The 12,882-nt window shown below is 43.2% G+C and overlaps 1 protein-coding gene across 7 annotated transcripts in view; it reads right to left on the bottom strand.

Moving 5' to 3' along the window:
• Window positions 1-12,882, bottom strand: part of Sugp2 (SURP and G-patch domain containing 2) — a 32,501-nt gene that overhangs the window by 19,307 nt on the left and 312 nt on the right. For 5 of the 7 annotated variants that reach the window (XR_011704142.1, XR_011704144.1, XR_011704143.1 and 2 more), the window contains exons 2-4: window positions 11,239-11,370; window positions 4,360-5,967; window positions 829-949 (exon numbers count right to left, since the gene is read on the bottom strand). Coding sequence is in view for 1 of the 7 variants with exons in the window: in XM_071600824.1 (XP_071456925.1) it covers window positions 829-949; window positions 4,360-5,967; window positions 11,239-11,370 (1,861 nt within the window). In the remaining 6 variants the exon portion in view is untranslated. Of the gene's footprint in view, window positions 1-828; window positions 950-4,359; window positions 5,968-11,238; window positions 11,371-12,800; window positions 12,872-12,882 lie in introns of those variants that run through there. The other 2 variants (XR_011704148.1, XR_011704147.1) reach the window with 2 other exon arrangements.

Genomic DNA, 12,882 nt, shown 5'->3' with positions numbered 1-12,882 from the left:
GGACACTCTATCATTCTTTTTATTTTGAGACAGGGTCTCACTAAATTGGCCTTTAAATACACAATGGTGCAAAAGTGATAAGCATTAAGAAATCAGATTTCAAATTTTGAATTTGGATCTTTTCCCAGGCTAGTGATATGTTGTGCAATACTCATAATGCTGGGCACAGCAGTAAGCCAGTTCCCAGTCAGCCACAGGATAATGAAGGGAACAGCTGACACTCTATAGTGTCCTATGTTACTAGGCTGTAATGTTTGGGAGGTTAGGTGTTTGGAGTGTGCACCACTGCACCCAATCATCTGTGATATTTTCAACTTCCAACATGTTTATTGGGTGTTTACTGAGATGTAACCCATGGTTACATCAATGGATGTCAGTCAGCACAGAGGTGGGCTCCTTCTACATTCTATTCTTTGGTACTTCCTCTAATGAGCAAGTATTATATTTATCATATAATCCATTCATAATGTTAAAAAACTGTTCTAAGCCTAAGGAGCAGCAGTAAGGCAAAAGGAGAGGATAGTGTCATAAATAGAAATAAATTGCAAAATGCTATGACATTATTTATCCCATTATGTGCTCTTGACACACACATATCTCACTGTACCCTTAAAACAGGAACTCTAGGTTTCATTCATAGACAAGAAAAGGCCCCATGGCTGGTCTCAGCAGAGCTGTGGCTTGCTAAACCCATGTGAATCTGACCCAGCCCCGTGTTCTTTCCATTGAACAACAATGCTGTTCAAAACAGACATCTCAGCTGCTTCTTTCAACACCAGCAGAACACAATGTGGGAGGGGTCTGTAGGGTCAACGTTTAAAGACTTACCAGTAAGCAGGGTCTTCCTTGAGAACAGATCTCTCTTTGGGAGAGAGGGTGCCTTCCACAATGCGTGTGACAAGCTGGTCAATGGTGTCCACCACCTTGTGATCTGCTCGCTGGGGAACTGCTGGAACATAGAGAATGGCTTTTCTGAGAAACACACTAGACCATGTGTGTCCTGGAAAGACCAGGACAGTGAGTCACAGGGCTTCGTCTGAAACCTAAGCAGGCACCAGAAACTGAAATCCTCATACATAAGACATCAGCTTTGTAAAGATAAAATTGGTATTTTATTCTAGAAACCAATGTACAAGAAGTCCTCCCCAAATGATACAACAGCATAACTACTAGAAGTGAAATGTCACAGACTTAACAACTGTATGGATCAATTTATGCACACAGTCTAGAATACGAAAGGATATATAGTAATTCCCTACTATTGTTTATGTATCACTTAACTTGAATGTCCATAATATTAAAGTAGAGCTGTAAAGACATAAAATATTCTTAAAAGTACAGGCACAGGGGCTGGGGTTGTGGTTCAGCAGAATGCTTGCCTAGCACATGATAGATTAAAATAAGGTATTATGTCCAACTACAAGTAAAAAAAAAAAAGTGCAGGCAATGTGAATCAAGTACAAGGCCAGCCTGGGCAACTTAGGAAGATCCTGTATCAAAATAAATTTTAAAAAGTGATGGGGAGAATAGCTCAGTGGTAGACTGTTTGCCTAGCATGTATAAGACCCTGGGTTCAATCCCCAGTACTGTGAGAGTGGAACACATATGTGTTTTGTAAGAGGAAAAAAATAAGTTCACAAAGAAAAATTCCCTAATTAAAAAAAAAAAAAAAAAGTCAGGTAACTCAATGGTAGAGCATTTGCCTAGCTTGCACAAGGCTCCGGGTTCCATCTCCAGCACCAAAACAACAACAAAACCCCAAAAAACAAGTCAATGGCCCCAAGTTAGTTCACAAAAACTATTTGTTAGGCTGGGTGTGGTGGCGCATACCTGTAATCCCAACTACTAAAGAGGCTGAGGTGGGAGGACCACAAGTTTAGGTCAGCCTTGGCAACTTAGTAAGACCCTCTCAAAATTAAAAACAAGGGGATGGGGATGTAAAGCAGCCATCCTTAGGCTAAAATCCTGTGTGTGTGTGTGTGTGTGTGAGCATGCCAAATGAAAAGTAAATCATTTTTTAAAGTGTAAGCTTCTTCCAATATGACTCTGTAAATTTACAGTGCTATCAGCAATGCAGAATAGCTTGCTTCTTCAAATAATGATTGTTTAGCTTCCTGATATTTGTAGTTTTAATAGCACAGAATGGTCTATTTGTTCAGTCATTCAATTAAAGTTACCCTTGAACTGGAGTGGTTTCCCAGTTTGTTCTGTAAATGACTGCACAATGCTGTCTTTGCGTTGGAGCTTTGAATTTGGTTGTGGCACTGGGGATCAAACCCAGACCCTTCTACATGCTAGGTAAGTGTTCCACCACAGAGTGGTACTCCCAGCCTCTTTGGGCTTATATATATATATATATTTTTTTTTTTTTTTTTGGAAATGGGAACTTGCTGTTTCCTAAGTGGCCCTGAACTCCAGGGCCCAAGTGAGTCTACATATTTTTTTATTTGTTCTTTTTAGATATATTGCTGGGCTTATTTTAAACATTACTGTGTGCTCCTCGCACAGGATAAATCCTTCAACTGTCATGTTATTGCAAAATACTTCCCTTATGAAACTGCATTTTCTTCTTTGTTGGCTCTCGTTTTAAAACTGCTTATTTTACAAAAGAATATGAAGTACAAACCAAAAGCTTTTATAGGCAAATGAAATTTGTGGATTGCTGCAAATTTGGTCATTTCTAGCTAGGCTGACCATGAAATGGCCAGAACAGGGCCACAGCTTTGGCCCAGCAACCCTACCACTGAGAACATATACTTTGAAGGAAGGATTAAAATAAAAATAATTAATAATCAACACATTCAATGAAAGATGTCATCTCAGCATTTCCAACAAGAACAGGTGCAACGTTGGGCAGTGACACTGTCTGATGCTATTCAGCAATTCCTGTGATATGGTCCCTCTCATTGGCTATCCAGATGTGCATGCAGACAGCCAAGGCTGGTGGATGCCAATTACATGTGACCCCACCACTGTTTGGCTTCAGAAACCTCTAGTAAAAGGCTCCATGAGTTTGACATCAAGCCAAAGGTGCAATAATTTTCATCAGGTCAGCATGATGTAGCAAACGCTGCAGAGACAATCGTATAAAAGAGCAGATGGTAACATTTACCTCCAGCATGTGTGCAGCTGCAAAATTACCACAAGTGGGTGGTGAGCCACTTTTAGTTAGGTTATAGATGACCCTTCCTTTCTGCTATATTCTTTAGTAACCCTATTACACTGACTTTCCATTCAGCATTTTAGGGTTGAGAGAGGGTAATGCTTCAGTCCTGAACCCACTACCTCAGGTTCCCTCTCTAGGAGTAGCTGTGACTACCCACACATGGTAGGACTTATCCATTGCCTCATGCAATCAGGGCTTCATGAGGGTGGTATGGAACTGGAAAAAAAATCAGGTACAAATGAAAGTCCCCACTGGGCTGAGGACAATGAAAACTGAAAACCATGTCAGGGTCAAAGTGCTTTCTCACTGGTCACAGTAGCCAAGAGAACATGGATACATGCTTATGACCTCTGAGCAGTGAGAGCATCCATTCTGGGAGTAAGAAGAGGGAAGATGGAAAGCAAATAGTCATTTCTATTCCTATTTCTTGGTCACTACATTAACTACTGGTTATCAAGTGTAATTAAGAAAACTTAAGTACCTTTGGCAAATTTAGAAAAGAGGGCTGGGGATACAGTTCAGTTGGTAGAGTGCTTGCCTCACATGCACAAGGCCCTGGGTTCAACTGCCAACACCACACACACACACACAAATCTAGAAAAGGAAGTTGGGTGGAGGAAAGGTGCTGCCACCAACTGAAATACCCTAACTGGTCCTTGTGCATCCTTCAACACAACTCAACCACAGCCTCCCCGATTCCCCAGGCTGGGCTGGGGCCTCTACTGTGACCCTTTCAACCTAGCACAGGAGTGACTGTATTTTGAGATCTCCTTACCTCTGAAGCCAGGGACTCCTTAGAGATGGCATCTAGCGGTTTTTTGTTTGTAATACCTGGGGGAAGGTGGGCATGTTGAACAGGGGATCTTAATTTTGATCTCTGATGAAAAAGTATAGGTAAAATTTATGTAAATATACATGTCCTTTTGTCCTGGCAAGGGCCACAGCTTTCCATGAGAATGTCAAAGAGATCTATGATCCCAAAATTTTTAAGGGCTTATGTGGTAGAAGATTCTTAACACACATTCACAGAATGGCAGACATGTGTATTGGCCAGTGTGATTTTCTACTAAAATCCTGACTGGTTTTAGTTAACTAAAGAACTGCTGTGTAAAAATCTCAAAGAGAATACGAGACATTATCAAAAATCAGGAAAATAAGCCACAACACATAGAAACTTCCACTGCTTTCCTCACCATCATTCAGACCACTTGGAGCCCTGGCCTGAATTTCTGGTTTCATAGGAGCAATCATTTTCTCCTCATCTCGTGCTGGCTCTGCTTCAGTCTTCTTGACCTGTAAGGGACACCCACTGGCGATCAGCCATGCTTTCAGATGGTCTATATACTCTCTCCCAAACAAAGTGGAGTCCTCGAAGTTTGGAAAGGAAGCAGGAGAGGGAGCTATATCTTGGAGGCCAACAGCTTCTAAGATTTTCTCTTGCCGGAAAGAAGAAGCCAATGAGAATGTCTGTCCCAAAAGGGCTAAAGATTTCCGGCAGAGAGAATTGGTGGTCTCTAGGGCAATAGCCAAGTCCAGAGGGTTAGTTAGGGTCTTCATCTTGACACTGAGCTCATAGGCATTGCAGGCCATGAGCAAGGGTGTAACACTCTTCAGAAGTCGGTCTTGAAGCCTCATTATGTATTTGTCAAAGGGCTTTATGATTTCAAAAAAGCAATTTTTGGTCTTCACAGCACCTTTGTCTAAAAGCATGTTTAAAAATTCATTATCAACTCTGGGTGTTTTCAAAGCAGAGTGCTTTAAAAATTTGATAGTAAAAAAGCAAAAATCTCTGTGCTCTGGTTTTAAGGAGCATTTGAATGAGGCAAGCATTTTAGCACAGGTTTCAGTTTCAAGTTCAAAGAGAGTCTGGAAAAGTTGGGAAAATTTAACATCATCTTTTATAGTATGGAATCCTGCCCATTTAATTATTTCTATCCCAAATCTTGAAAACACATCAGACTTATCTATAACGTCAAAGCTCATCTTTCTTCTAGGGAACCGAATGTTCTTTAGATCAAGCCCCAAAGGGATCTTCTGAGTGGGGAACTGGATGTCTTCTGTCCTTAGGTTTGTCCCCAGGGTCACATCAGGACTTGGGGTGGCTTTCTGGATTTGGTTAGTGCCCTGAGTTTTGGAAGTAATACGATTTATAACGGGTACTTTTTTTGTGGTCACACCTCTTAGTGTGACAAGTTTCCCAACACCACCCTTTGCTGTAAGCAGGCCCTGAGTGTCCCCCTTTCCTAGAAGGGTGCCTTCCTGATCAATGATGTTTAGAGCTCGGCTTCTGGCCTGAACTTGACCAGTGCTTCTGGAAACAGAGTCAGCCTCCCCTGGATGGTCCACATCATAATCTTGACTCTCTTTTTCCAAACACTCTTTCTCGATCAGCCTGGAGGAGGCCAAGTCCCCCAACACAGCAGAAGGACCAAAACTATACTCTTGTGACCAGGAGGATTCTTGGGAAACTGGGCGGCCAAAGTCTTGCTCCCAAGAGCCACGGAGTGCAAATTTCCAGTCTTGAGAATGGAAATGCCCCAATTTCCGGTGGCCAAAGACCTGGTCCCGGGTGTCAACATGGGCAAATTCTAGATCCCGACCACATTCTTTCCGAAAGTAGTTGTCATCACCAATGGAAGGGTTGCTTGATCTGAAGGAGGGTCCTGGAAACACATCACTTCTCAGGCCTTCTCTCCCAGCATCTCGAGAGTGAGCTACAGATCCACTGAGGGAGTATCTGCTGTCACTGTGAACATCATCATACATATCCGCTCTGGATCTTGGGACTGTCCTTAAGAGATCTGAAATAAATAATCCAAAAAAAAAAGAAACAAACAAAAAAGCACTTTAGACCAGAGACTACAAACAGAAGCCCATGGACCACCAGCCAAGAAGTGTTTATACCTGAGTATTTTTTTGCAAATTTAGACGTGTTGTCAAAGTTTAAAATGTAGCTCAGTGGTAAAGCAGTTGCCTAGCATATGTGAGGCAGTGGTAGAGCACTTGCCTAGCACATGTGAAGCACTGGGTTCTATCCTCAGCACCACATAAAAATAAATAAAGGTATATATACTTAAAAAAAATATCAACTTTAAACAAACAAACAAAATGTAGCTTAGTGGTACAGCATTTGCCTAGTATGCACAAGAGCCTGGGATTAATGCCCAGTACTCCCCCACTACTCCCACACAAAAGTCTGGGTTGATAGCAGTTTGTCCTCTATACTTGCAGGTTCTGCACCTGTGGATTTAGCTAACCTCAGATTGAAAATATCCAGAAAAACTGCATTTGTACTAAATATGTACAGACCTTTTCCTTGACACCTTCCCTATACAATACAGTGTAGCAACTATTTCCACAGCATTTACATTGTATTAGGTATCATAAATCATCAAGAGATGATTTAAAATTCCCAGCCCTTACTTTTTTGGGGGAGGGGAAAAAGTGGTCCTGAGGATTGAATACAGGGGTACTTTACTACTGAGCTACATCCCTAGCCCTTTCATTTTTTGAGATAGGGTCTTATTAAGTCACTGAGACTAGCCTTGAACCTGTGATCCTGTCTTGGCTTCCTGAGTTGCTGGGATTACAGATGTGTGCCACCAACCTAGCCGGTATCTGCTTCTTTTAAGGACAGGATCTTATGGGCACAGTGGCATGTGTCTGTTAATCCTAGTAATTTGGAAGGCTGAGGCAAGAGGATTGAGTTTTAGGCCAGTCTTGGTGACTTAGCAAGACTGTCTCAAAATAAAAAAAAAGGGGCTAGGGATATGTCTCAGCGGTAGAGTACCTGTCTAGCACATATAGGCTCTGGGTTCAATCCCCAGCCCTGCAAATAAATAAATAAATAAAATAAAATAAAAAACTGAAAGAGGTTGGTAATGTAGCTCAGTGGTCAAGTATCCTTGGGTTCAATCCCATTATGGCAAAAGAAAAAATAGACAGAGTCTTGCTATATTGCCTAGGCTAGCCTTGAACTCCTGAGCTCAAGTAAACCTCCTGCCTCAACCTGAGTAGCTGGGATTACAGGCACATACCACTATGCCCATCTTACCCTGGACTTTTCTTTTTTTGGGGGGTGGGGTGGGGGTGGGTACTAGGGATTGAATCCAGAGGTACTTTACCACTGACCTACATCCCCAGTCCTTTTTTTTTTTTCATTTTTTTTTTTAAGGCAGGGTCTCACTAAGTTTGTTAGGGCCTCAGTAAATTGCTGAGGCTAGCCTCAAACTTGTGATCCTCCTGCCTCAGCCTACCAAGCTGCTAGGATTACAAGCATGCACCATCACACCAGGCAAACCTGGACTTCTTTAATGCAACCAAATACTTCTGTGTTTCTACTTTTAACTCATAGCAGCCAGATTTTACAGAGGCTGCCAACTCTAGCTGCCTCCTAGGGGAAAATATAAGCCCACAGTGCCACCATGAGGTAGAAGCCTTAGCTGACACAATGCTCATCACAGTTGACCAGGCCCAAGACAAGCACCTGATCCAAGGCTGGTTGAAATCAAAGGTCTGCCTGGCTAATCCTCTCTATGGAGCTGAAAAACCAGAGACTGAGGCAAGGAGAGAGGAAGGAAGAAAAGAAGCCACATCAAGATGGAAAGTGAACAGCATAGAAAAGTGGAAACATATATTTACAGTTGCTTATTCACACATAAAAGAACTCTGAGAAGCTAGACACAGAAATGAATTATGGACAATGGGTATATGGGATTGGTGGGCCTCAGGCACACTTTCTTTTAAACAGTACTAGGACTGAACCCAGGGGTGCCAGTCCTTTTTATTTTTTATTTTGAGACAAGGTCTCAGTAAGTTGCCCAGGCTGACCCTGAACCTGCCTCAGTGTTGTAAGTAGTTGGGATTATAGTGTGTGTGTCACTGCATCCGGCTTTAGGCCTTTTCATGGATTATCTTTCTGATATTTGAATTTTTCAACCAATCTACAATCTAGTTAAATATATATATAATAATGAAAAGGGGAAGAGAGAGAGAGAGAAGGAGGGAGGGAGAAACAGGTATGAGTACACCAAGAGGTAATGATGGGCTGAGAAGCCACAAAAAGTCTATATCCAAGTTCAATAAGCACTTATTGAGCACCTATTATGTGTAGGCACTGCACTAAGCACCAAAGTTACTATAGAGAAAGGAGGCTTCTACCACACTTACCAGTTGAGGGAGCCAGACAACAAACAAAAATATAGCAGGTAAAAGTAAATGTCAAGAATGAAACTCAAGGAAGCAAGAATGCAAAGAGGAAATATCATTTTTAGACAGGCTGGTCCAAGAGGGCAGCTTTGACAGCAATGTATATAGAAGCAGAAGCCTGTATGAGGGGCTAGATAATACAGTAAGAGGAGGAAGGCTTCCAGATAGAGGGGACAGGATAAAGCCCTGCAATGGAATGTGGGGGGGGGGGGGGCAATGCAGGCAAAAGGGAACAGAGAAAACCAGAAGCAAAGTGATAGAAAGGTGGCTCCCAAACTGTGCTGCACATTGAAGTCTGCAGGGGCCCTTCATCCCTAAACATCCTTATTTAATTAATGAGAATACAGTCTGACCTGAGCATCAGGATTTTGAAAAGGCTCCCAAACTATTCTAAAGTGCAACAAAATTATGGACCCACTATGATAGGATACAATGGGGGAAGGGATTATCCAGAAGTCAGGCCCTAGATAGGGCTCAATTTTTATTCTGGGTGAAACCAAAAGCCACCAAAGGGTTCTGAGCAGAGGAATAACCTCACTGGCTGCTATTCACGGAATACATTATAGTGGACAAAAGGGGACATGAATGTTCCAAAAAAGAATCTACTATAATAATCCAGGCATTGATTATGGTATTGATAGCACAATTAGGGAAGGAGAATTAGAGGGAGAGTGGTGGCTGGATGCTACACATTTTCCATGTCCTGGTTTATAAGAAATGGGAAGAGTTCAGAGTAAAGCAGAGACATAGAACTAAGGCTGACCAGCTATGCGTGGTGTATGCCTATAATTCCAGCAACCCAAGAGGCTGAGGCAGGAGGATCCAAAGTTTGAGACCAGCACTAGCAACTTAGTGAGACCCTGGAAAAGGGCTGGGACATAGCTCAGTGGTAGAGTGCCTCTGGGCTCAATCCCCAGTACTGCCAAAAAAAAAAAAAAAGAAAAAGAAAAGAGAGAGAGAGAGAAAGGCTGACCAATGAATCATGAACTTTGTTCTAAAACCATCATCTTGCTGTGTTTCTAGTCCCCATCCTCCATAGTTTTTTTTTTTTTTTTTTTTTGAGGGGGTGGTGAAATACTGGAGATGAAACTTAGTTCCCTGCACATGCTAGGCAAGTATTCTGTCACTCAGCTAAAACCAGCCTTCTCCAATCTTTCTTGTGGTAACTAAGATGTACTGGTGCTTGAGTCTATAGATAAAGAACCAAGATTTAATTCTCCAGATATAAACACATAAAGTATTGAGTACTATAATATCTCACTAAAATAACTGAAGGATGTATAAAACACCATAAATAGTTACTTCTGAGGGATAAGGAAGTAGCTAGGAGGATTTTCATCCCTCTTTTTATTAAACTGTTCCAATCTTTTATAACTGCAAAGGTTTTGTGTACATCTCACATAACTTTGTGTTTTGGCAGTACTGGGATGAAACCAAGATCATACACATATTAAGAACACACTCTAGGGGCTGGGGTTATAGCTCAGAGGTAGAGCGCTTGCCTCATACTTGTGAGGTACTGGGTTTGATCCTCAGCACCACATAAAAAATAAATAACACAAATAAAGATACTGTGTCCATCTTTAAATAAAAAAAAAAAAAAAACACACTCTACCACTGAGCCACATCCTCAACCATGTCCCTGCAAATTTTTATTTAAAATATTTTTTTAGTTGTAGATGGACACAGTGCCTTTATTTATTTGTTTTTACATGGTGCTGAAGATTAAAGCCAATGCCTCACATGTGCTAAGCAAGTGCTCTACCACTGAGCTGGTACTCCAGCAAACATCCCTGTAAATTCTGAAATCTCAGAACCTAGAGAAAACCTCTGAGCTTCAATTCTCCAAGTCCAAAGCACATTTGTTATTCCTATCCCAAAGACTTAGACTTAAACAATAGGAGCGGCCTTTTCTTCACCCTAAGGATATAACTGTGAGCAGCCCAGGGGAAATAGGCCCAGGGCATGTACTTCTTGGAGTAGGGATGGTAACAAAATCAACCTCAAGGCCTGCTTAGGCTTCCTAGGGGAAGGCACCTGTGAGCCCAGTCTTGAGAGAATTAACCAGGCAGACCTGAGATAAAGGAATTCAAAGGAAATGTTTTCAAGCAGAACCAACACCTGGCAGCTAGAGACCCCCTCTGCAGATGATAAGTGTCTATTCCTGCACTTGAAGAAGATATAATACTGCACTTGGGGAGCCCCAAGAGCCTAAGCAGGACAGTGGCCTAAGGAGGTTGGCACTAATAGATCTGAGGGGCAACTATTTTAAGGGCTGATATGAAGGAAATGAAGTGAGAAGCAGACAGACCCTGCAGGACATTGCAATAATGTAAGCAAGAACTGGTAAGAGCTTAAACCTGAGCAGGAATGGCAGGGGATGCTACTAGATTGATTCAAGAATCCTTGCTGGGCGTGGCAATACAAGCCTGTAATATCAGCAGCTCCAGAGGATGAGGCCCTAAGCAACTTAGTAAGGCCCAGCCTCAAAATGAAAAATAAAAAGGGCTAGGAATGTGGCTCAGTGGTTATGCACCCCAGTACCCACCTCCCCCAAATCCTTCTTTAGGAGTTGGAGACATAGATCAATGAAAGCATTTGCTTAGCATGAGTAAGGCCCTGGATACCATTCACAGCACCAAAATTATGTTCTTCAAAACATAGTATCTAATAAGAAGCTCCAGTTAATGCCAACACCACCTTCTGCACAATGATTTGGCTGCCCAGTGGGCAATGTGAAAATATTATTTTCTCTTAAATAAGGAGAGCAAGGACCAGAGCAATTCTGTACTTCTCTAAGACACTGAAATCCTGCCCCAGACTCTAGATACTACACTCCCTCTCAAAAAAAAAAAAAAATTTACCTTGAGCTTTAAACTGAAGAGTTTCTCCTACAGTCTCAGCAGTGGGGTCCACATGATATCGTTTAGCTTTTTCTTGTAATACAGCATCAAAAGTCTCTTGTGCAATTCGCCTTGCTGCCATATTTCCTTGCCCTATAGTGAAAGAAAAAGACATATTAAGAATAACAACTCTCTCACAGAGCCTGCTCTATTTTACCCAATCCTTAGTCACCAGGCAGTGCTGGGCACAGTGGTCCATGCCTGTAATCCCAGTGATTTGAGAGGTTGAGATAGGAGGATCACAAGTTCAAGGCCAAACTCAGCAACTTAAGGGATACTCAGTTTCAAAACAAAAAATCAAAAGGAAAAAAAAAATCACGTAGTAATCCATAATCCTGCCATGGTACTTCAAAAGGCAGGTTGGAGTCTTTTAAGGGGATCTCTCTCCAGGTGAGGCTCACATGTGTGTCAGGAAAAGGAGCAAGAAGAGCCTTGTCTGAGCCCATTTCCTTGGAATGGGTTACAAGAGGCACACAGAGCAATCCTATTTCTTGGGGTTGCTAGAGGATAGCACAACTCAACACACAAAAGAGTATAACGTGGTCAGAAGAACAGGAACACAATCCTCACAAATATAGGAAAGATGTGACCACTATTTTCCCATTTCAACAAGAGGCATCCAGAGCTTACTCTACCTGAGAGAAGAGCCTCTGGAGAAGTGCGTGGAAGAATCTCTACCAAATGACAATGAGCTAGTGACAGAGGTTGCTGTGTACTAGGTACCAGCACGATCTCTTTTGCTTCTTGCAATAGCCTACCGACGAGGTGGGTCCTTTTATGAATGACATTACATAGAAGAGGAAAAGGCAGACCTAGGCTAAGTGACCCACCCAAGGTCAGACAGCCCAGACTTGAACCTGCTGTTTAGAGCATTAGTGGAAACAAAGCCCTTTAGAAGGAGCAGGAAAAAAAATTAAGCAACATTTAGGAGTTCAACGTCCTTAATCATCAAGATGTCCTGGCCTAGAGACACCTCCAACTTCAAGACGCACACCTGCCTTACAGTCGTTTTTTCACAACCATCACCCCATTTTCCCATCCTTTGACTCCCTTCCCGGTGTCCCTTGTTCTCTGAATAGCGAATGGCCAGGTCTCCGGGTCAGGTGGCCTGGGTTTAAAACAAGTGTCCTAACCTTTCTACGCCTTGGTTTTCTATGGAATGAGCAGCTAATATTGGGGTTGCTATGGGGACTGAACCAGTTTAAAAGAGGTAAAGGGCCGAACGCAGCACCGGTGGCCGTTATCGCCCCGCGAGCCGGTGCTGCTCCGGGCTCGGGTGGAATGAATGAACAAGTGACCCAGTGAACCCCTTCCAGCACGGCCCGCCTCCGCCCAGCCTCCGAGGACGACGAAAAGGGGAGTCGGTTCCCGGAGGCCACCGACCGCCCCTAAGGACCGGGCCGCGGACGAAGCCCGAGGGCCAAGCCCTCGGCGCCATCATGTAGTCCGGGGCTACCCGGACCAAGTCCGAGCCCCCCCACCCCGGGGCCCACCCACCGACGACGCCGGGGCCCGGGCCTCACCCCGAGCCCACTGCGCGCGGAGCCGCCCCCGCCGCCGCCTCAGGCTCCTCACCCGCCGCCGCGCGAGGCGGGGACATGCAAA

The sequence above is a fragment of the Marmota flaviventris genome, chromosome 1 (assembly GCF_047511675.1).
Source record: "Marmota flaviventris isolate mMarFla1 chromosome 1, mMarFla1.hap1, whole genome shotgun sequence".
Classification (NCBI taxonomy): Eukaryota; Metazoa; Chordata; class Mammalia; order Rodentia; family Sciuridae; genus Marmota; species Marmota flaviventris.
Note: the sequence above shows the minus strand (reverse complement) of the source record. Positions and strands in the feature narration are given on the sequence as shown.